The sequence below is a fragment of the Solanum verrucosum genome, unplaced genomic scaffold (genome assembly GCF_900185275.1).
Source record: "Solanum verrucosum unplaced genomic scaffold, falcon-dt-bn FXZP01000064.1, whole genome shotgun sequence".
In the NCBI taxonomy this organism is placed as follows: domain Eukaryota; kingdom Viridiplantae; phylum Streptophyta; class Magnoliopsida; order Solanales; family Solanaceae; genus Solanum; species Solanum verrucosum.
In genome coordinates this window covers 2,233,712-2,256,190 of record NW_026020144.1, presented here as the reverse complement: position 1 = coordinate 2,256,190, position 22,479 = coordinate 2,233,712, and the positions used below count along the sequence as shown (strand labels likewise).

Sequence of the window (22,479 nt, the reverse complement as noted above, 5' to 3'; positions counted from 1 at the left end):
AAATTAATAATGAATAACTATTGTTTGACAACAAAAATAATTATTTTATTAAAAAATCTTCATTTTAAACTCATTAGCCAATTAAAAATGTTGCATAGAGACAAAAGGAAGTATTTTATTATTTTGTGAGTACTAAATTTCGTATATAAATTACTAATAAAATACTAAAAAAATCATTTAAATAATACTTTTTGTCATCAAATAAAATGGTAGAACAAATGATGTTATTTCTCCTTTTAACTAAATGTCTCAATTAGAGTCATGAATATGAAAAAAATATTGATAGTTTCTCTTAAGTTTATCTTATAAAATGAAATTTAAATTAATCAAACTCTAATATAAGTATCAAATATTTTAATGATAAACAAAAAAAATCATTTATAAAACTTTAATTAGGTAAAAGAAAAAAATTACCACTCCGACCAATATACAGTGGGGGAATATTCTTACTGTATATTACCGCGGTAAATTCTTGAGAAGTATATATAATGAGGGAAAAAAACGGTCGCCTCAAAAATTGCAATGGCACTGAAAATTTCACCTGTCTACATCCCTACCCCTAAGCTAAAATTGCTCTTCCGCCATTTTTAAGCTCCAATTTTCCGGTCAATCTCCGGTGACTGAACCCTAGACACGTGGCAACTCACCGTTGCATCACGTCACCTCAAAATACTGTGGGAATCCGATTCCGTGTAGAAATGGGAAATGGAATTCAATTCCTGTAATCCGGAAAAAACCATTGTTTAATCAGGAAAAAGTTGTATACAGTAGTAGAAGAAGAAGAATACACTTGTATAGAATATAGATAGATACTGTATGGATGTTTAATGTATGAAGGGGGCAAATTGTTGTGATTCTATAAGCATATTAATAGCATCTTCATCGTCATCAGTAACAACCCGTTCGAATACTTATAAGTTTCGGCTACACGCGGCATTTGATTCCAATTTTAAATCCCCAAAATGGCTATTTAAGTCGAAGATGCGAATTCCAAAGCGTTCAGTTTCTCTCTATCTTTCTGTATTCTCTCCTCCGAAACAACTGGTTTCATCTTTTACTAGAAGTTTTCATTTCCATTTGGGGATTTTCAGTTCCGATCATTTTCTGAACAGAGGGAAATCGGTTTGTCGTAAAGGTTGGTGACGTTTTTACTTGCTTAACTCGGTTTGTGATTGTAGAAGTTGTTGTATTTTACTATTCATTGCATTTACTTTCAACAGCTAACTAAACACTGTTTTTCTAAGAAAATGTACTTAGCGGTGGTGTGCGGTCCCTTTCATGCTTTTTTGTTGACTGGGTTCTATATGACGACTTCACTCGTGAGTTGAGAAATATCATTTGTAATGTTGTGGAAATTTCATGGTAATTGATCTCTCTTTCTTTAAGGCTGGAAAGTTCGTAGTGTTGAGAATTTTGATTTGCTGCTGATTTCAGCTTGAACTATTTTGGTTCTGTTATCTAGGAAAGTAAATTGTGTCGAGTTGAAGGCTTTTTTTCCCCACAATTTCGGTGTAACTTTGATGTTCTTTTGAAGTGACTAAGTTTATGATCTATCAGTTTCACTTTCTTGTCTTTGTTATGGCTGCTTACGAGCACTGTTATGAGGCTATGCTTCTTGAATAGTTGATCGAGAAGAGACAATTCCGCTTAATAGATTAGTTGGAGCTTGGCTCATATTTACAATAGGTGTTCGATTGTAATAAGTAAAATTCACTTTGGTGAAATATAGGTATTCAATATCTTGGAGTGTAGGCTTACACATTGGGGCATAAACCTGGCCTTTGAATTGGTTTACAAGTGGGATTAAAGGTAAATATTAAGATTTTAGTCCTAGGAAGAGTCAATTCATTCAAAAGTATACTCATGGTCCTTGTTATTTTCCTACAGTGCCTAAGTTAATATCTATAGTACTATTTCCACTACCCAAAGAAAGTTGAGAAGGTTGGTGCTGATGAGTCTGGTGTTTGTTACTGTTATATCGAAGTTGCCTTATGTGGGTGGAAATTGACATTCAGAATTTCAAATAGTTATGTTAGATGCAGCTGAAGTTGTAGAGTTAATTCCTCTTTGTGGTGAATGGTCTTGTCTCTTTTATTGTTAATAATAAATTTGCGGAGAATGTAATTCTGGTAGTTTGCATTTAAATCAACAATTTTCTCTTGTCAACCTTTTTTTATAAAGAAAGTATCTTATTAGCATACAGTGTTTGAGCAATGATTACTATAAACTTATGCAATCTAATAGATAAACCAACTAAACTGGCAGTTGATGAATACCATAATGAGTTTTTATGAAGAAAGGCCTTAACTGAATGATTGTAATCAAAGGCCAGGAGATGATATGCAACTCTTCATGGGTGCCATCTCTATACCTGTCATCTCTAAGGATAGATTTTGGCCTTGTCTTATAGGAACCAACATTGGATTGGTCAAAACATCTTTTCTTGTTTGAGTTTTCTCTGCGAGTTCATGATGCTTTTCCTATTCCTCAAGCATTGAACTGGAAGCTCTGTGCATGCTGCAATTTTCAGATTTGTTGTGGAATTCGACATTCTCATATACTATCGCCTACTAGCTAATTTTCATTATTACTGTTCAGGGAGAGATCAGTTACATACAAGTTGTACAATGGATGGCATTGGTGCAGATACCAGGGCAGCGCTGTTTGAGAAGGGAAATGGTGCCATTGGTGGTCAGCGTTCATGCATATGGTCATCTCCCGAAGGAGGGTGTGATATTGTCATAGGAAAGCAGATATTCTGTAACAGGTCCTTAAACATGAAAAGTATAGTTGCTGTTGGATTTGACATGGATTACACACTGGCACAGTACAAACCTGAGACTTTTGAATCTCTTGCATATGAAGGCACTGTCAGAAAGCTTGTTTATGATTTAGGATACCCTGCCGAGGTACTATTAATACTTGTATAAGGAAAAGTCAAAATAGAAATTGATGAGGCATATTTATGTGCTAGTTAGTTGTCTCAATCTGCATTTATTCATTTGGCAGTTGCACTATAAGACTGTTCATCTAATTTTATGGATATTATGCACAATGCAGTTTATATGTGCATCATCATTAATTGAGGCTTTCAATGACCCTGAGTGTGATATTGGTATAATGTTATTTACTATGCATAATGTTGAGTTGAAAAGGTTGATTTAGAAATTGAATGTTTGACATAATTCTGTCTTTGGTGTTAAAGCAATTAATTGTTTTGGGATACATTGTCGAGAGCTGATTGCCGTAAAAAAATTACGGCTCATTTATTTCATGTGCTGACAGATTATTTGGCTATTGAATCTGGGTTTTCCTTTTTTTTTTTTTTATTGTTACTGATGTATGAAGTGATAACTGGGAGATTTTTCACCACGTTGTGTGTTGTGTAGCTGTTGGAATGGTCATTTGATTGGAGCTATATGGTCAGAGGTTTAGTTCTTGATAAGAAGAGGGGGAATATATTAAAGGTTTGTCGCCACTTTGTCCTTGCATTGAATTGTTTCCTGTCTTAATCATTAATTTCACTTCATCCTCGCTTATGATTGTAGTTTCATTTCTTTCTTATTTAACTATTCTTCCTTTTTCTGCTTGCTCATGTAACAGATGGACCGACACAAATATGTGAAAGTAGCTTATCATGGATTTAGAGAGCTTTCAAAGGAAGATAAAGTCGCTACTTATGGCAATACCTTGCTTCGGGATTCATTTGATGAACCTGACTATGCACTTATTGATACCCTTTTCTCTCTTGCTGAAGCCTACTTATTCGCTCAGTTGGTGGACTTCAAGGACAAAAATCCTGGAAAAGTTCCCAAAGATGCAGAGTAAGAGAGTAACCAGTACTCTTTTTAGCCTTATGGACAGTAATGTCTATCTGTGTCTCTTCCAATGTCTTCTATAATGCGACTTTGCATGCAATTATTTTACGTTTGTCTCGTCATTTATTTTTCTTTTCCATTAGCTAGAGGTGTAAACACAGATTAACAGAAGTTTTGCACAAATATATCTACCAATCTATCACGGGATATGCTCGAAACAAAAGAAGCTGGTGGTCAAATCTAGTTTCAGTTCTCTTCTAATGCTAGCTATTCTGTTTTTGTAGCTCTTACCCGTAGTAAATTTATGGAAGGAATTATATTTCTAAAATAAAGATGTCCCATAGATGTATCTTCTATAAGTGATATATTCTAGTTCAGCTTGTTTTATAGATATGTTTTATCTTTCAACTCACTCAATTTTCGGTGGTCTTGTCATCTTTTGTAGCTGTTTCAAGATATATATGCTCATAAGTGTGAAAATATTTAAAATCTAAATTTGTGACTAGTTCTTGTACCTTGGCAATTTGATATGCATGCGTCATCTTGACCATGCAAATATTTGCTTTTTTCGCATTCTTGGGCTAATTTCATTGAGCTGGAACTTGCTGCTAATTTATGGTGGGTATGTGCATGCATGTGATGAATTGCTTACAATTTTTTCTTTTTTCCGAAATCTTGCAAAATATGAATGTCAGATATTGTGCTAGGTCTTTGAGGGTATGTTACAGGAAGATTCTGTAGGTCTTTGTATGGAGTTCAATAGAAACATCTGACATGTCTTACTGCTGGGGGGGGCTGGGGGGGGGGGGGGGGGGGGGCTATGGAGATGGTTAGCCTCTGGGTTATATTTATTAATATTCCTTGTTTGTCTTCAATGTCTACTGCTTTAATGGCAGTATTCTGTCCATGTATAGGGTTCATGGTATGCTTATTTGCTTACACCTCTTGCAGCTACTCTCATATGTACAAGGATGTTAGAGCAGCAGTAGATTTGTGCCACCGTGATGGCACTTTGAAGCAGATGGTTGCAAAAGATCCAAAAAGGTATGAACAACTGTTTGTTGTTTTTGGAGAGAATGTACCATATTGAGTGGTAATTAGTAACTCTGTGCATGGTTTCATATGCCAGGGAATGTTAGATTTGGTGGACCTTAGAAAACAAGACACGCTTCACCCTAGTAGGGTGTTGGCCTTAACATTAAACATTTTCCATTTTAGTTGTTGCATATGGACATGTTACGTATGTTTTGCGTGGATGTGATATGGTAATCCCAGTCTTGTCTTTGGTTGCATGTAACATGTTTGATAGTTTTCATATCAAAACAAGGATACTTGAGATATGAGAACAGGTGGAAGTGTGAATAGTTGAGAACATTTTCTATGCTTTTTCATTAGAAATATGCAAAACCTATGGGCTCGTTATTCTCATTGTCTTGTATATTCTCATAACTCACTGCTTGTTTGACTAATTTGATAATCTTGCTATCTGCCTCTACCAACATCAGATATATCAATGAGGATACCTCAATTGTTCCGATGCTCAAAATGCTTAGAGAATCCGGACGTGCTACTTTTCTGGTAACAAACAGGTAATGATGCTCTTGCAGATGTCTCCCTTCAATAAAACTTCTCACTATTCTATCTCACTGATGATTATTCATTCTTTACATTTTACAAGGATCTTACTTACATGTCTGCAGCTTGTGGGACTATACAAACATTGTTATGAACTTCCTTTGTGGGCTTAAACCCTCTGATGGATGTAGTTCCAGTTTTGATTGGCTTCAGTACTTTGATGTTGTCATCACTGGCAGGTCATTTTCTTCCCTTCAAACTTTCGAGAATATGCACATGTGCTTCTTTTGATCCCAACCATATGCAGCCATATTAGGGCAAATGGCTGTCTCTGCTTATATTTCCAGCTATTGTTTGTAGAGTTATGATCACCTTGCTGACAAAGAAGTATGTGATTTTTATGCAGTGCAAAACCAGGTTTTTTCCATGATGAAATTCGTGCAAACCTCTTTGAGGTTGAACCTGAAAGTGGCATGCTTATTAACACTGATAATGGGACTCCTATGGCACAGGTCAGTGCAGAAAACTTAGTTTTCTATTGGCCACTGCCTTTCCTCCATTTTGTGCATGTTCTGACTTTGTCCGATACATTAGGTGGGGAGCACTTCTTTGAGATTGCCTTTAAAGAGCTTGAGAGAAGGCTGCAGAATTTTCCAGGTGTGGATGCCAACATAATTCATGCTGCATAGTTCATATCATTTAATGGTTTGTGTAAAATGACTGGATATTTTCCTAATTTCTCTTCAGGGGGGAAATGTTGGCCATTTGCATAAATTACTTTCAATTGAGTCAAGCTCACAGGTATTGCATCGTCATCAATTTAATAGTCTTCTCTTGATTACTACTTTATATTGTTTCAGCATTTCTTTTGGTTAATGATTTACTATGTGCAAGCGCATAAATTCATATCTTTAAGTACTCAGTATGGCTGAAAGAGACAGCATATAGTTTAACAGCCAGAAGTCTAATTTCACTTTAGGAAGTTACGGAAGGAAGGAGAAATGGATTTACTTGGTGTTATCTTTAGCTTGGTTCATGTTTCTAATTTGGTGATTAAATATGGTGTTTAATCTGCATTTTATTTACTTATTTGGATGTAAAGTATTGTTCTCTTCAATTAGGTTCTTTATGTTGGAGATCACATTTACGGTGATATCTTACGCAGCAAAAAGGTTTTGGGTATGCATTCGCCACTCCATATACTCCTTCTTGCTTTATTCTTTGTTGCTTATTTAAAACTTCATATATTGGTAGTGAGTTCTAAAACTGCTGCTGCACACCTTTTCTAGTTCATCATATTAGGTATAAGCAACTGATACCTCCAGTATGTTAGAGCCATATTAGAACAATTATGATAAGTGATACTTTTATGCTTCAAATCTAATAAAATTAATAATAGATAAGCATTTACATTATTTGTGACCATGTTAGCAACTAGATCACGAAAGCTGTTGACTAGCTGTTATATTTAAGCACTAATAATGAAGTTAAAAGAATATTCCGAGATTTTCAAGAACCACTATTTACATGTATGGAAAGAAAATTAATGTCCTTTAGTTCTCTCTAGTTTTCCATGATCTCGGCTTATAATAATATCCAACTTGTAGTAAATCCTTCATACCTCTTTTATTTATTTTCCTTTGCTTCTTTTTTTGAAAGTTTGAATTCTAGACTTTAGGATCTTGTGGTGTTTGAGCAGGCTGGAGAACAATGCTTGTTGTTCCGGAGCTTGAGAGAGAGGTTGAACTTCTCTGGCAACTAAAGGATACTCGCAAGGTATATAAGCATATCCTTCAACTAATTCTCTGTACGCCATTAGGTTTTCTTGTACTTCTCGATATGTCAGAACATAATCAACAAGAACCTTTAATTTGGCTTTGCAAATGGAGAAATTTGCTGTGCCTGTGTCTATCTGATGTGTGAAATGAGGGTCGGATCATTGAAGTGCTTGTCAACTTTATATATCACCGCATGTCTTGGAGGTATACAATTGATGTCTTTACCTAGTAAACCAATATTCTGGACAGACCATTTTCATGTCCAAATAAAATTGAGAAAGAAATTTGCCAGTATTCCGAAGATGTAATAACATTGGGTTTCAAAAATTGATGTACACAAACCCCTATCACCTGGAAATCATTTATTTTGTGCTTACAGCCATCAACATTCTAAAATTACATCATATTTTTGTGAAGTAGACAAATTATGTAGCTTTTGAGTAGCTCACAGTTTGGCCAGCTCACTTGCAACTGTTAAGAGATAGACCTTAGACCTAACTCGACCCTTAAATCTAACTTTGGGGATTGTCTAAGATATATAAAGAGACAATAATCCATCCCTCAACCAATGTGGGACATTTTAACACACCCTTCAGACGTCCAGGACGGAACATGCGGAGCATAGACAATATAACATGGGAACCCAATATTGGGAAATAAATCCAGGGATGAGTATGACTTGTTGTACTGTATAAATAACACAGACCTTGGGCCCTAACTCAACCCAATAGTTATCACATAAGGTGAGGATTGTCCAAGGCCATATGAGGAGGCAACAACCAGCACCAACAACATTGAACACTTCAACAACAGTTTTCTGCGTACACTCCCCACCCTCCCCATACTCCACTTGTAAGAATATACTGAGTATCTTGTTGTTGTAGGTCTTTTGATATATTTTTTAATTGAAATATCGCGGTGAAGTAATTGTGTTTCTCATATAAGAAAATAACCTCTCTCCCATATTCTGAACACTAGTTATTTGCAGAAATACTTTTTCTTTTATGGTCTTGTGAGCTAAGAAATGGAGTGAATGAATTATCTGAATTTATAGCATTTTACTTTAAAACCTAAAAGTTTGTTTTATGTTCAGCTACATGGTAATGGCAAGTGGTAGTGTAATAATTGCAATTTTTACATGTTTGCAGCAACTTCAGTTATTGAGAATTCAGCGTGATCACATTGAGGATGAAATACACCATCTTAAGTGGTCTCTCAAGTAATGACTCTCTCCATTTCATTTTGTATAGTAGAACTCATATGTGCATTAGTTTTATTTTGGTGTGCATTTTATCTGTGCAACTGTTTCATGTTGAGTCCCTTCTGCTAAGGAAGTACTAGGATAAAAGAAATAAGGAAATAAAGAAACAAAATCAAGTTTGCTGGAGAATTCATACAACCGACTTCATCTTATTTAAGATTGAGGTTTAGTTGATTCAGTGATTGGTTGAAGGTGGGTTGGAGGATGAGAAAGAAGTAGAGCCTTTATTTATGAGTAGAGACTTTCAGCCTCTTTGGGACTTTATATATGTCAGTGTGGAGTGGTCTTGTGAGTGAGCAGTAACAAATTTCCTTCAAGTGGAGAAATTATTGAACCTTTTATTGTGCATCTTGAACAAAGATATTCGTTGTTCGTCGAACCATTGTGACAGTAAATACTCGTACATTTATGTTAATATAATTTTTCCATCATCTGAATTTGGCTGAGGGTAAAACTTTTGTCGTTTTCAATCATTTCATGAGCTGTCATTATACTTCAGGTCTGGAGAAACTGATGATGCCAGCAAGGAAAAGATGTTTTCGGAACTTGACAAGCTGCAGGTTGGTTATTTCAAGATAGTATCAGTAGGAAGATAGTTTTCAACATTATAAGAGAAACAATTTTATATCTGGTCATTCTCTACATTGATATTTGTTTCCTGTAGAATCAAATGTACTTGATCGCATTGAAGTGAATAGGTATAATGACTTCTGTTATGGGGTTCAACTAATCTGGTGTTTTGATGGTATCATTTTATAGTCCCAAGGTGAGGAGGTCAGGCTCAGTCATCAGCAGGCACAACGAGAATGTCACCAAAAGGTACACGTGTTAAAGAGAGAATTTCCTCTGAATGTGGAATTATTTCTTTAGGGAACAGTTCATCCTTTTTTCTGGAACAAGCGTTAGTGAAAACTATTTTAAAATAATATGTATAATACACAATTAAACTTTCTTTAAACTTTGTAAAGTCAATGCATATATCCGTAAACTTTATTCCCTTGGTTATATTTGACATTAACTTGGTGCGGTATTAATAAATCGATTTGGATTTTCAACAAGAAAGGTAGTATTCTTTTTTCTTTCTGATGAAGTGATAAAAAACTTACAGTTCCACAAGGTCTGGGGACAACTAATGAAGACTGGTTATCAGAATTCTCGTTTTGCACATCAGGTACGATTGAATAATTGGGCAGTATATATCCTGCACTTTGTGAGTGTGATCTTTACTTGAAAACTGAAGTTATGTTTTGTTGATTCACAGGTGGAGAGATTTGCTTGCCTTTATACCAGTCAAGTCACAAACTTGAGCCTGTATTCCCCGGATAAGTACTATAGGCCTAGTGAGGATTTTATGCCTCATGAATTTGATATCCTCTCTATTTGAAGGGATTATGTAATCCAGGGGCCAAAGGCAGTGCATTTTGAAGAAGAGCTTTGCTCATTCTAACTTCTAGGTGCATCCATATGTTTTTTATTTTGAGTTCTTTGTTGATTTTTGCCATCTGGTATGCAACCATTTAAGTTATACCAATATGGAAAATCTTTATGTTTTTTGGTAAAATAACGTAAATGTATCATATTTGTTTGTGCTGTCTCATATATGCACTTAACTGATTGTGAATTTGCATTATGTAAAATTCTGAATTCAGCTCACTGATGATATGACCCTTGATACAGGAGGGTATGGAGGTTGAGGATTTACCTTCCCATTCCCGGAATATTAGTATTAGTCTTGTATTTTCGTATAGATTTCTATTTCTATCCCTTGATTATTTACCCTCACTTATGAAAGACTTTCGAGACGTTTTACCTCTATAACAAGCTTACCCGAAATTTGAAGTAAAGAATATCCAACTCATAAAAGAGAGGATGATTCTATTGAATCTTCTTCTTCACCATAAGCATATCATGTCAAATGGCAATGATGTTACATGTTATTGTTCATTACAGGCTGGAAAATTCTCTGTTTCTAATAATCACCTATATATCTTTGGCCCAAAATAGACTTGGATGTGAATTTCAAAATTTTGCTAAAAAAATATATATTCATCTTTTGCATAACACATCTGTGGAGGAATCACATCCTTTGACTATAAGCAAAAGGATGAGGCAAATTATATTTCACTTCATTGGACAGTAGTTCCCTCAAAGGTATGATCACTTTATGCTTGTTTTTGATTGGCTTTAGGGATCTTGACATAATAGCCGGTCAGATTTACTGTTTATTTTTCCTAACTGATATATAAAGATTATCATTTATTAACATGTTATGTATTGCTTATTTATCTCGTCAATTTTTCAACATAGGACTTTTTTCGCACATCTAATAGTTGCATATACAGAAAATAATTGAAGATAGGTCCTTTCCTTCTTTTGCAATTATAACCAAAAAAAAACATTACCTTATTTTTCATGCAATAACAATATTCTTCTTTGAGTTGGGAAGAATCTAGAGAAAGATACAGAACTTCACATTTTGGACCAGAGAAGAGAACAAAAAAGGTAATGTTTCAAATTGCATGCAAGAAGGGACCATAGGAGAATAACTTGAGACCCTCCAACTGGCACGGATCTAGAGTGTCGTTTATGAATTTATATAATCTTAGATATATGTATTATGAAATTCAGTAAATATCTATACATATATAATTAACTATGAACTTGTATAATTGACTTGAGGTCAATACCATCGAAATCAATAAACTTCAAATCCTGAATCTGTTTTTGCCTTTGCAAATATTTTTGACAAAGAAGTGGGAGAAATAACCATAGGAGTCTTTTATCTCATAGTACCACAAAAGATATAAGGAATCCAATTATCAGTAGCATGAGGTATCTTGAAGTGTATATATATATATATCAACTTTTAAAAGAGGTTCCCAAGAAAGTTGCATAGTTGAAATTCTATGAAAATGCTCATAGAATTTATCATGAGCATCTTCATCATAATTTGGGACAGTGACCTAAGCAATTTGAAAAGCCAAAACCCCAAAATGAACTTAAGAAAAGTCCCATTATATTGAAGGAAATTAGATTTTGGAATCTACTAACATTTGATAAAAGTTAAATTAGTTTCATGATGGTTATTGGAACTTTATCCTTTTCGGGGTAGTGGTAAAATCTGCGTACACCGTACCATCTTCAGATTCAGTTTTTGAGACTATACTGAATTGTTATAGTTATAGTTATAAAGTCTATGTATATTATACCTTCTTCAGACTCGACTTTTAAAACTATGCATGAAATTAACTCAAACATCTATTGGACATTTGGTCAATGTTGCAATTTTTTCTTGTGGCACTACCTCTTTTTTGTAAAAATGACAGCCAATTAATTAAGTTGAAAAAAAATTATCTATGGTTTTATTTCAAAGTATTTAAAACAAGAATCCCTACTTCAAGTTGCAAAATTATTTTTGGTGAGCCAATGAGAAAAAAGAAAGGAAAAGAAGAATACTTGTGATTTAAAGACTAGTGAGAAGGACATAACAAGTATCCATAAATATGAAAAGTTTTACTGGATACCAAAGTGGATGATAAGGATTCCATTCCAACTATATGAGTGGGAAATCAATCAACCTCGATCGATTAAATTTGAATTTGCATCTACAAATTATACATTAAAAATAGGCAACTTCAAAATACTTATCGATCTACCATGATCTTTGTTGATATTGGCATATTATTTTTAACATTTAGGCTATAATATCTTGTATTAATCTTATCAGTCTCTAATAATTTCTTTTTTTTTCTATTTTTCTTATTAGAGTTTGTAAGTTAATATACATTATTAGTGTAAGAATTTAATTTTACGCTATCAAATTATTCAAAGAATATCTAAATTAGTAGTATCTACTGTATGGACCCCTCTTCAACTAGAGATTTTAGGTTTTAATTTTGAGAACGAAAAACCTTTTGGTAAGGAGCATTGTTTTTTCGATACCATTCATGGCCCTACCTGACATAAACCAGTAAGTTTTGAATATCGAATGGTTAACTAAAAAAGATCATTTTTGCAAGACAGATTATCAAGGACCAGTTGGACTGAACAAAAACTAATGTATCGTCTATAGTACGAATCCCTCCAACTTTAATTAATGATTTGAGATTTAACTTTAAAAAAATAAAAAATAAAAATTAGTGAGGAGCACTTAATTTTACCTTACTTTTAATAGATCTACTCGATATGAATTTGAATAAATCATGACAGTAGACTCGACATGAATCTGAATTAGCTAGACTCTTGAACCTATGAAAACAAAAAACTTCTTAATGAGGAGCATTTTACCATACTTTTAGTAGACCTATTTGACATAAATCTAAATTAACCATGAATCTGAATTAGCATTGTACGGAATGAAAGAAACTAATTAGCCAGCTAAAACTTGTATGGAATTTTGTTTAAAATAAGCAACAAGAAAGTGAAAAAAATGCACGCCTTATCACGTTTAAAATTTGTCCCAAAAAGGAAAAAAAGCAAAAGCTACTTTTCATATATTTGTCATCAAACGACGGATCTAAAAATCTAATTACATGTTCACGTGAACTAAGTAATTTTCATCCAGACTAGGTATATACCTTAGAAATCTACTAAATATGTAACTGTAAACTCAATCACTATCATGATATTAACATGAGATCGTTATAAGAACAGATAAATTTTCAAATAACGTTAATTATAATGTACCAAATCTTCGAAATAAATTTAAAAATATGAAAAACATGAAAAAAAAACAAAAGAATCATATCCAACCACTTTTCAGCCGCTGGAAATTAATTTTACCATTTGCTTTTCAACACATTGGAAAGTGTACACTTATATTTTACGTTACAACTAAGAAATGCCATGAATTACTTGAATGTAGCTATAAGCTATAAATAAAAATTTAAAAAAAAAACATTAATCATGGGGTTAGTACAACTTTTCTTGGATTAAGGAAACCTTGTCTAGGTTATCAATACTTTCAGCTAATAACAATAATTATGTCTCAATTTTAAGTAAATTTAGATCGTCATTTTTGTCTATACAATAATTATATCTCAATTTCAAGTAAATTTAGATTGTCATCTTCATCTATACAAATAATTATGTCTTAATTTCAACATGACTAAAATATTTTCCCAAAGTAATTAAGTGAATTTGCACATATGTATCTTAATATTCATATGTTTATTCAGATTCAGACGTTTTAATCTTAGTGGAAACAAATAAGGCATAAGTTTGTATTGATTTTTCAAAAATATTTCTTTAATATTGCTCTGGCTTTTCTAAAATGCTATACAATGTATTGACCGTCGAATTCTTTATGAAAGTAGTGCATTTTCTAGAATATGATACAAATATTGAGACAACATTTTTGAAAAAATCGAACAACATAAATAGTAAATCTACCACATTTCCAGGATTAATTAACTAATTAATTACTATTAGTTGAAAAGAAAACCATGTTGGAGTTACAAAATTTCTCCTGGTTTTTAAATCAATAACAACATATCAAACTCAAAAATATATATTTTTTTAAAAAGAGTATTTTCTTCACCGGCCCACCATATTCTGTCTCCAACATGATTTTTTTTCTATATAAATAGAACAAATATGTTAACATTTTTTCACACCAATTTCTTCACTACATTTTTCTTTTATTACAACATACATTTTTTTTCAATTTTTTTGCAAATATGGCCACAAATTCAACGTGGAGTCATCATCAAAACAAGTTATTTGAGAATGCATTGGCCATTTACGACATCGATACGCCAGATCGATGGCGTAAATTGGCCAATGCAGTTGGTGGAAAAACAGAAGAAGAAGTGAAAAATCACTATGAAAAACTTGTTGAAGATATTAAGCGTATCGAGTCTGGAAATGTTCCATTACCTAATTATAATAGTGGTCGTAATAATAAAGGCTACAATTTCATGGATGAAGAACAAAGGTAAACTAAATTATAACAATAGTCTATGTACTTTTAACATGTTGTATCAAATAATCTGACTTGTTAATTTCGATTTTATGAACGATTACTTATATTTATCTTATATCATAATTACATTTTATGACACGTTCATTATATTTTTTTGACAGGCTGAAGTATTTGAAGCTCCAATGAAAGCAAGAAGAGACTATTTTATGGAACTCATAATATGCAGTAAATTAATAATTAATAATAAGAGAAGGATATAATTGATTTTTCTTTTTAAAAAAACTTTAGGTATTTAAATTTGGTTTTCATTGTATTAAATTTCCTTTGAGCAACTATATATACATGTACGAAGTACGTTTCCAAATGTAACCTTTCTATAACATCATCATTTATCTGCATATTTAAATTTCTTGGTGTTATAACGAAATATTGTTAAAACATATAATGTAATGTGTTAATGTTATACGTATGGATTCCATGGGTACAAATTTTGTCCTCTTTATACACTACACCAATAAGGATTTTTTTTTAACGGTAATTAATTAATGATAATAACTTAATTGTTGCTAAATATATTTTTTTAGTGACATTTAGCACACTTTGTAAATGCCCCTAGAGCCTATAACGACATTGGATTCAATGACAATCAACTAATGCCGATAAAAACTTTAACACTTTTTGTTAATGTACATATTTTTTACCGCTAAAAGTTGTTTTTATCGTATCAGTATTATCTGGACAGTGGAGGAGAATGCTCATTAGTAGTAATATTCAATAGAATGACAAATCAATTTTCTTACTAAAAAATAACAGTAGTAAAAAGTTTTTAAATTTCTTTTAGGTTTCATTAACTAACGGTATCTTAATCAAAATATTGTATTATCACTATACAGACAAATTTTTCTATAATGGCATCATTTGTTTGCATATTTTCTTGAGTGTTATAGTGAAATGTTATTGGAATATATAATATATCATATCACAAAAAATTAGTTCCAAGAAGAAAAACGTAAATCCATTATAATGTTACAGGAGTTGATTGTTAAAGAGATGTTAGATGAAACCACATGAAGGTAGTAACATAAGTAACAATATTGAGTTTTACGAGTCTGGTAATTGGAACGAATACAATCTAAATCCCTTAACGAGGATTCATTGAAGGGCACGACCAGTGCCATCACTCATGGTGATTTCAGCTCCAATAGCGTATACTTAGGTTGTTGCAGTTAAAAAATTCATTATAGGAATGAGGTAGGAGCAGGATCATAGTCATACTAAAGAACCTCCTTTATGAGTCTTTCGGTGAGAGCTTTTGGGAGACCCATCACGCTATCAGTCGAGCCAACCTGCCCAAATAAAAATCATTTTACAAAATATGGTATTAATATTATGCAGAATTTTCGAAATCAAATGAACTTTAATAAGTACTAAAAGTTTCTTACAGTGGTTGGCAACCAAGTCACAAGCATTTAGTGCTTGGTAAAATCAAGTAAGAAAGGTGACATGATCTAAAAGACTAGATTTTTATGGAAAAAAGATTCTAAAAGGTACATTTTTTATGGTACATTGTATACAAAGGACAAGTTCCTTTCACGATTAATGCAAAACACTTTTAATATCTTTTCTGTCTTACTTAGAGCCGTCAAAATGGGCTTAACCCATGGGGCTGGTCCAACCTAATCTGTTATTGAGGTAGGGTTGGGATAAGATTTTTCAAACTCATTTAAAACTAGGGCTTTTAAGCCCAACCCATGTAAGCCTTTGGCCTTTGAGGCTTGATCGGGGTCGGCCCATGGGCAAAAAACTATTTATTTAAGTGTAACTTACAACAATCTCACTAGTATATGAGTTACCTAAATGCACGCTATGTTGTAATATTATGAATTTTACCAAATTTTGGTGCGTCGAGATACATGTATCTCGGGATACATGGACTCAAAATTAGGTTAATTTGTTCAAGATACACTTTATCCAAATGGATTCGCATGTATCTAGGATACATAGACAAATCCCGTGTCATCGCCTCCCTCCTATCTCACTTGCCACTCTCTTATCTCGCTCGCATATCTGGGATGTATCACATTAGATACATGTATCTCGCATATCTAGTATCCTAGATACACGTTAATTACATTAGATATTTTACTAGTGTTTTTGAAACAACACCTATTGTTTGTCATATTTGATTTGAAAATCTTCTCATTTTCTTGATGTTATAGAATTTAAAGTCCGAAAAGAAAAAAAAAAGAAGGGCTAGCCCACCCTCGGCCCTTCTAGGGTTTGAAGGGCCGGCTCGCCCTAGCCCTTTAAATTTCTGGCCCGCGAGACTTGAGCCGGGTGAGGCTGGGCCGGCCCTTTTTGACAACTCTAGTGTTGCTAGACACTTCTCACTCAATCATGCCTTAGGAAAAAACACCCTTAGAATCTCCTAAGCGGTTTTTCCATAGGCCTAATGAGCATATCAGTTTCTTCCTTGACATGAATCAGGGCAAGAATTCATTTGTATTTGCATTGGGGTTGAAAATGCACGATCTGGGAATCCTGCCTTAGATAAAAAATCAGTTTAAGTTCTTTCGTTTGATTAGGGAATTCCAAAGATATTTTGTCCCATCATTTTATATTTATTACATTGGCATCAACGGCTTCATAAAAGTTTAGGTCTCTATAAGGACAAAGGATCAAACAAACAAATGCTAACACCATCACGACTATGATTTAAGTTGGCTGATATTAGAGCGTAAGGTGGTAGTGTAACACTTACCACTTCCTTAATATAAGGCAAAACGAGAGGATGTTCAATTATCAAGCCACCAGCTGCATAAAGAACTGTCCCTTCCTCGATCTGGTCAAGAAAAAAAAAGATTGTAAGACAATAGCTACAGCATCCATCATTTGATATGATCAATAACTAACAATTCAGATAAAACTAATACCAGTTTATCTATGACTTCATCTGGTATGTCGTGGAAATAAATCTGCAACCAAAAGAAATGTTATCACTCTTCCTAGACGGGTGAAAATAAATCAAAAGCGATTAGGCTGAATATCTCAAGTAGTTAATGTACAACATTTAGATGTAATAATCTTGAGAACCTAAGAACGTGGTAATTGTTGAATATGTGGGAAAGAGAAATTTATAGAGTGTCATCAATATTTCAACATCATTTCTGCAGTTACAATATTTTCCTCATACCACAAATCCAAATACATAGTTCCAATCGGGCCCAACTTCAACTAACTTCAACTTTCCACCAACTCATCTCTGTAAACTTTTTAATTGAATGGCTATTGGGAATTGGAACCTTGTGAGGTATCCAATAAGCCTATCCCGATGCATAGTAGTCATTCATCACTGCTGAACTTTTTAGACTTTTATTTATCAAAATTTAGAATAAGAGGTACGCATTGCAACAATTTGAGATTGGAAGTAGACGCAAACCCATTGAAAAAACTAAAAACTAAAAAGCCATACAGACCTATCTGATAACTGAAAATGAGAGAAATCAACAGAGGTACCTCGACTTTGTCCCACTCTCCTCTTCTGCTTCCTGTTGCCAGGTTTGTGACAAGAACAGAACTCACGGTTGCTGCATGTCCATTGGCGTAATCTGCAAGTTGACAGAGTAAGACAAGCAGAACTATAAAATTAATACAGTAAGGAATCGATTAAAGCAATGGTAAACCTTTCATGAACTGCCGTGCTTCTGCTTCACTGGATGGTTTTTCCCTGACCACACCTTCATAGACCACCACCTCCAGATCATTTCAAGTTAGGATAAGATCATTAACATAGAAAAGCATATACATCAATAAACGGCAGAAAACAGAGAACGATTGGACAGGCAGAAAAAGTTCCCAAACATGTGAACTAGAATGTCACATCACCACTCACCAAAATTCTTGTGGAAAGATGATGCACCTAATCAAGTGGCAAACTATTTTGAGAGGCGAAAGCACGAAACCGATGGGTGATTGGTAGAGGTGCTGGGACTACATATCTAAACACCAATCAGATCTTCCTTTTTATCTAATGATGGTGGTGCTTGGCCAGCTTGTGTGCGCCTCAACTATTCCACCGAATACTTGCTATCTCCCACCAGCACAGGTAATGGATAAATCTACCCACCAAGGGTTAGGAAGATACGAAGAAATCACCCAGTATTTTTTCCTCCGTTGGGATTGGGGTTGGGATTTGAACATGATACCTCATGGTTCTCGCCACTTCATTGACCCTTGAGAGTTCTACACTAATCAAATCTTGACAATGGATTTTGAAGGAAGATGGTATCATCTCAGTCAAATATTGTTATCAATTCATGCAAAAGGAATGCAGGATCGTATAATGTAGATTAGCTCTTTGGAAAGACACCACTTTATGCTCAAAAGAAGATGAGACAGGTGTTATATTTGAACCAAACACCTCAAGTAAAGAAGTAAATTTTAGCTTGGGGAAAAAACGAAAGAAAACAAAGATAATGTACTAGTGAAAACATTATAGTAAGTCAATAACGGATATTTAACCGTAAATGATGAGAAGAATAGAAATTAAGTATACTTGATCACAGGTAATTAGAAGTGTTGGCTCGGCATCCCCTTCGGATTCACCAATGGAAACCCTTGGTATGATGGCTTCTGCCTGATTATAGTTCCAGCAATTCAGGTTAATGCCAATTATAATGTATGCTTTGAGACTATATAGCAAAGTCCAATAAATGCAAAGAATTTATCATGCGAAAAAAGAAAACAAGTGTGAAATTATGCCTGCTTGTGGACGTCAGAATTCACAATCATCCTCCAATTTACCAACAAGAAATCAAATCATTTTGAAAGAAGAAAAGCACTCTCAGGAAAAGCCCAGTACAAAGCATAAAAGCAAGAAAACAATATAAGAAAAGAAAAGCCACACAACTTTATCATCATTCAAAAGCACTGGCAGAAATAGCATATTGTAGGTTTCATTTCATCAAATAGAAGATAGAAAAATAACTTTTGGAGGGGAGATAGAAAAGGCAAAAGAGGCAAGACATACTGTGTCAGCTGCAACCAAAATTGTTGGATTGACATCCTTCTCAAGGTTTTCAATTTTTCGAAATTTTGATATGATAGCATCGGCCTGACACGCAATGCAACTACATGGAATCAGATAAGCATTTCAAAACAAGGGCTTCAATTATACTATGAGGCAGGCTGAAGAACTCAACTAGACGAGAATAGAACAACCTAACTTCCAAATTTTATTTTTCAACACAACTTCAAAATTTTATTTTTTCGAGTTTCAACTAAATCTTTGTCCAAAAGCTAGCTAAATGATTTTCCATAAAATTGGATACACTATCACAACAAGATATGTAATAGAGCACTTAACAAATAACATCAACACCAAAATTAAGATAACAGTTGAAATCACTACAAGATACTCTAAAAGAAAAGCATCACAAATTGCATTCAGTGATTCATGAATCAAAAACGAATGCCACAAACAAGAAAAAATCACAATGGTGTCATGTATAACAGTATAAGAAAAATGATTGAACCCACAGCAATTTCAAAGCAGTAAATGATTTCAAAAATATGTTCAGACTTCAGAGATATGTGGACTAGCACAAGTTCTTAAGAAAACAAACCTTTGCCTCAGCAAGAGCCATAACTAAATCTTCGGGCTTTTCTTTCCGGATAGCTTTCTCATCTATATCTGCAGACTATATCACAAGAACGTGTTATATGAGTCTAGTTGGGGTTGCTATATGAATCTTTTGTTATCTAACATTCAGTGAATGCACCAAACATGGTATGTGTCGTTTATATAGAGTTGTAGCACCTAACAATAATAACAACAAGCACCCAAGTCCCAAGGGTGTGTTTCTCTCGTCTATTTGAGACTTGCCGGTGATGGTCAGTGGTTGTCTCGCATTTGGCATTGGTTCAATTAATATATCATAATAATAAATTGTTGCTTTAGTTCGATGATGGAATTATGTTGTTAAATTTGCATCACTTATTCTTCTATGTACAATAGCTGACACTTGCTTTTGAAATTAAGTCTAAAATTACACCTAATCTGTTGAGCTCTGGTGCAATTGTCGAAACTCAGATCAACTTCACGTCCTAATTAGTGATGTTTAAGTAGCTCCTTAATGTGTTACTTGTGCGTATTGTACATGCTCTTACATTTTTAATCTACTAAATCAAACATTTATTATTAAATGTATATATACATTATGGATCTTCATAATACGATTTAAGCTCAGTGACACTAACTCATTATCACTTAACAATATTGCTACTAATTAATAAGTATCTGAATCTCAATCTATTACTCAACCATATGTCGATTAGAATGACTTTGTGCAAGAACTTATTCAATCATATATGTATCAAACAACAACTAATTGATAAGTAATTAGATATTTACCATGGTTGTGAACTCGTATCCCATGTCGCCTAAAATCTTTTTCCGAGCAGTAGAGGATGAACCCAAAATTAGCTGAAAAACGAGTTAAAGGATTTCAATAATTGTACTGAGAAAGTAGTAAATTCAATTCACTACAAGTACAATAAGAATATTTTCCACAATATGAAAGAATTACCTTATACTGAGGAGCAATGGCTTCCATTTTTCGCCGGAGAGTGAACGGATTAACGGCGGAGTCCGATTGGGGGGAACTTTACAGAAGGAAATGTTACTATTTGAAACGGGTCAATTGCCCTAACCCGTTTTTTACAACTTACTAGAGAAAAAGATTTAAAAAAATAGAGGAACTTTACCTATAGCCACTCAAAAATAGCTTAATTACTCTCCATAGTTATAGTTTGATAATTACATTTCGTAGCTACATATTATAGGGAGGAGAGAGGTGAGCGAGATTGGGAGAGAGAGGACAGAGAGTGGGAGAGAGGTGAATTGTAATGTATATCAATAGTTGTATATTATACATATGCATATGTATATATGGCAAGCGAGATTGGGAGAGGGAGGAGAGAGGCGAGCGAGAGAGGGCAATAATTTGTATAATTTGCGGCTACGTTGTATAATTGAGTAATATAAAGTCTGGAATTATACAAATATGATAAAACTTGAAATAACAAAGTGATACTAACATAAACATATGAACTTTAAATAGTTATACAAATTACATTATATAAATTAATTATACAAAATCTAAAAACTACATGTTTATACAAACTTCAAAAGGTTATATACAAAAAGGTTGAATGTAGATGGTGACAAAACTGAAAAACCAAAGGAAATCATTGTCATATACAAATATAAACCATTGTATACAAATATAAATCAAAAGAACAATTGTTAGTTACGAATTATACAAATGTGGTGAATTATACAAATGTGGCTAATTATACAACTTGAAGTCAGCCCACGTAATTAATAGTTAATGTTAATCGCGAGAGGTAATTATAGCAAACTATAACTGTGATGAGTAATTAAGTAGTATAAGTTTGTTTGTAATTCTAATTTTACCTGCTACTAATTTTCTTAAATACTAATCATATTTTATATCTTTCTTAATTAGATATAGCATAAATAAATTTCATTGGCTATTTAAGTATATGAATCATTTTGAATGATTTTTCTTATTGAAAAAAGTAATAGTACCTATATTAATAATCGAAATGTTGATATTTTTGCAAGAAAAAGAATGACCATGCAAATAATTCACATGTATTATTATAAATTTAATTACTTCATCTTAAGATTAAAGAAAAGACGTTCTTTATTTCCTCGTAAAAGTAAAGTAAATAATTTATAATATCTCTTAAAATAAAACAAGTCTATATCTATATACTATATCTCTTAAGATATGATCAACTCTTATTGTCGTCTAATAAAGGGAAAATTGTATGAAATAACAAACTGTTAATTCAAAATTAAATGTTATAGTCATAGTTTATTTTATTTATAATTCGCAACAACCATCCCATTTTTTTGTCATCTGATTCAGTATACAATTAGCCATTTTCGGTATATAATTAATCATTTTATACATTTCGGTATAAAATGTATAAAATGCGTTTGTGTTTGTATAAAGCGAGAGAAAAGTGTATATACAAATACAAATACATATATTTTCGTCCTATACACTTATAATTATACAAATACAGATCTTA

General features: G+C 33.3%; 3 protein-coding genes across 5 annotated transcripts; 2 read left to right on the top strand and 1 right to left on the bottom strand.

Annotated features, from left to right (window-relative positions):
- Window positions 1-518: 518 nt before the first annotated feature.
- On the top strand, window positions 519-10,009 carry LOC125827802 (uncharacterized). The gene is made up of 17 exons (XM_049507142.1): window positions 519-1,135; window positions 2,599-2,909; window positions 3,390-3,467; window positions 3,604-3,824; window positions 4,770-4,862; window positions 5,324-5,407; window positions 5,519-5,632; window positions 5,800-5,905; window positions 5,988-6,050; window positions 6,141-6,194; window positions 6,515-6,572; window positions 7,093-7,169; window positions 8,320-8,390; window positions 8,932-8,992; window positions 9,192-9,251; window positions 9,541-9,603; window positions 9,694-10,009. The coding sequence occupies exons 1-17, from the start codon at window positions 832-834 to the stop codon at window positions 9,814-9,816; spliced, it is 1,941 nt and encodes a 646-aa protein (XP_049363099.1). The 5' UTR covers window positions 519-831; the 3' UTR covers window positions 9,817-10,009.
- Window positions 10,010-14,070: 4,061 nt separating this feature from the next.
- LOC125827816 (protein RADIALIS-like 3) lies at window positions 14,071-14,810 on the top strand. Its single transcript, XM_049507163.1, has 2 exons — window positions 14,071-14,367; window positions 14,517-14,810. Exons 1-2 carry the CDS (start codon window positions 14,111-14,113, stop codon window positions 14,539-14,541), a joined length of 282 nt encoding a protein of 93 aa, XP_049363120.1. The 5' UTR covers window positions 14,071-14,110; the 3' UTR covers window positions 14,542-14,810.
- Window positions 14,811-15,336: 526 nt separating this feature from the next.
- Window positions 15,337-21,071, bottom strand: LOC125827814 (uncharacterized). 3 transcript variants are annotated; one of them, XM_049507159.1, is made up of 10 exons: window positions 20,943-21,071; window positions 20,768-20,839; window positions 19,980-20,054; window positions 19,385-19,468; window positions 18,911-18,991; window positions 18,039-18,108; window positions 17,872-17,963; window positions 17,289-17,330; window positions 17,117-17,197; window positions 15,337-15,701 (listed from the first exon to the last, which is right to left on the bottom strand). In XM_049507159.1, exons 1-10 carry the CDS (start codon window positions 20,967-20,969, stop codon window positions 15,630-15,632), a joined length of 696 nt encoding a protein of 231 aa, XP_049363116.1. In that variant the 5' UTR covers window positions 20,970-21,071; the 3' UTR covers window positions 15,337-15,629. The 3 variants fall into 3 exon arrangements, with proteins under 3 accessions (XP_049363116.1, XP_049363118.1, XP_049363117.1); XM_049507161.1 differs by lacking the exon at window positions 19,385-19,468 and having other exon boundaries at window positions 20,943-21,067; XM_049507160.1 differs by lacking the exon at window positions 18,911-18,991 and having other exon boundaries at window positions 20,943-21,066.
- Window positions 21,072-22,479: the final 1,408 nt, after the last annotated feature.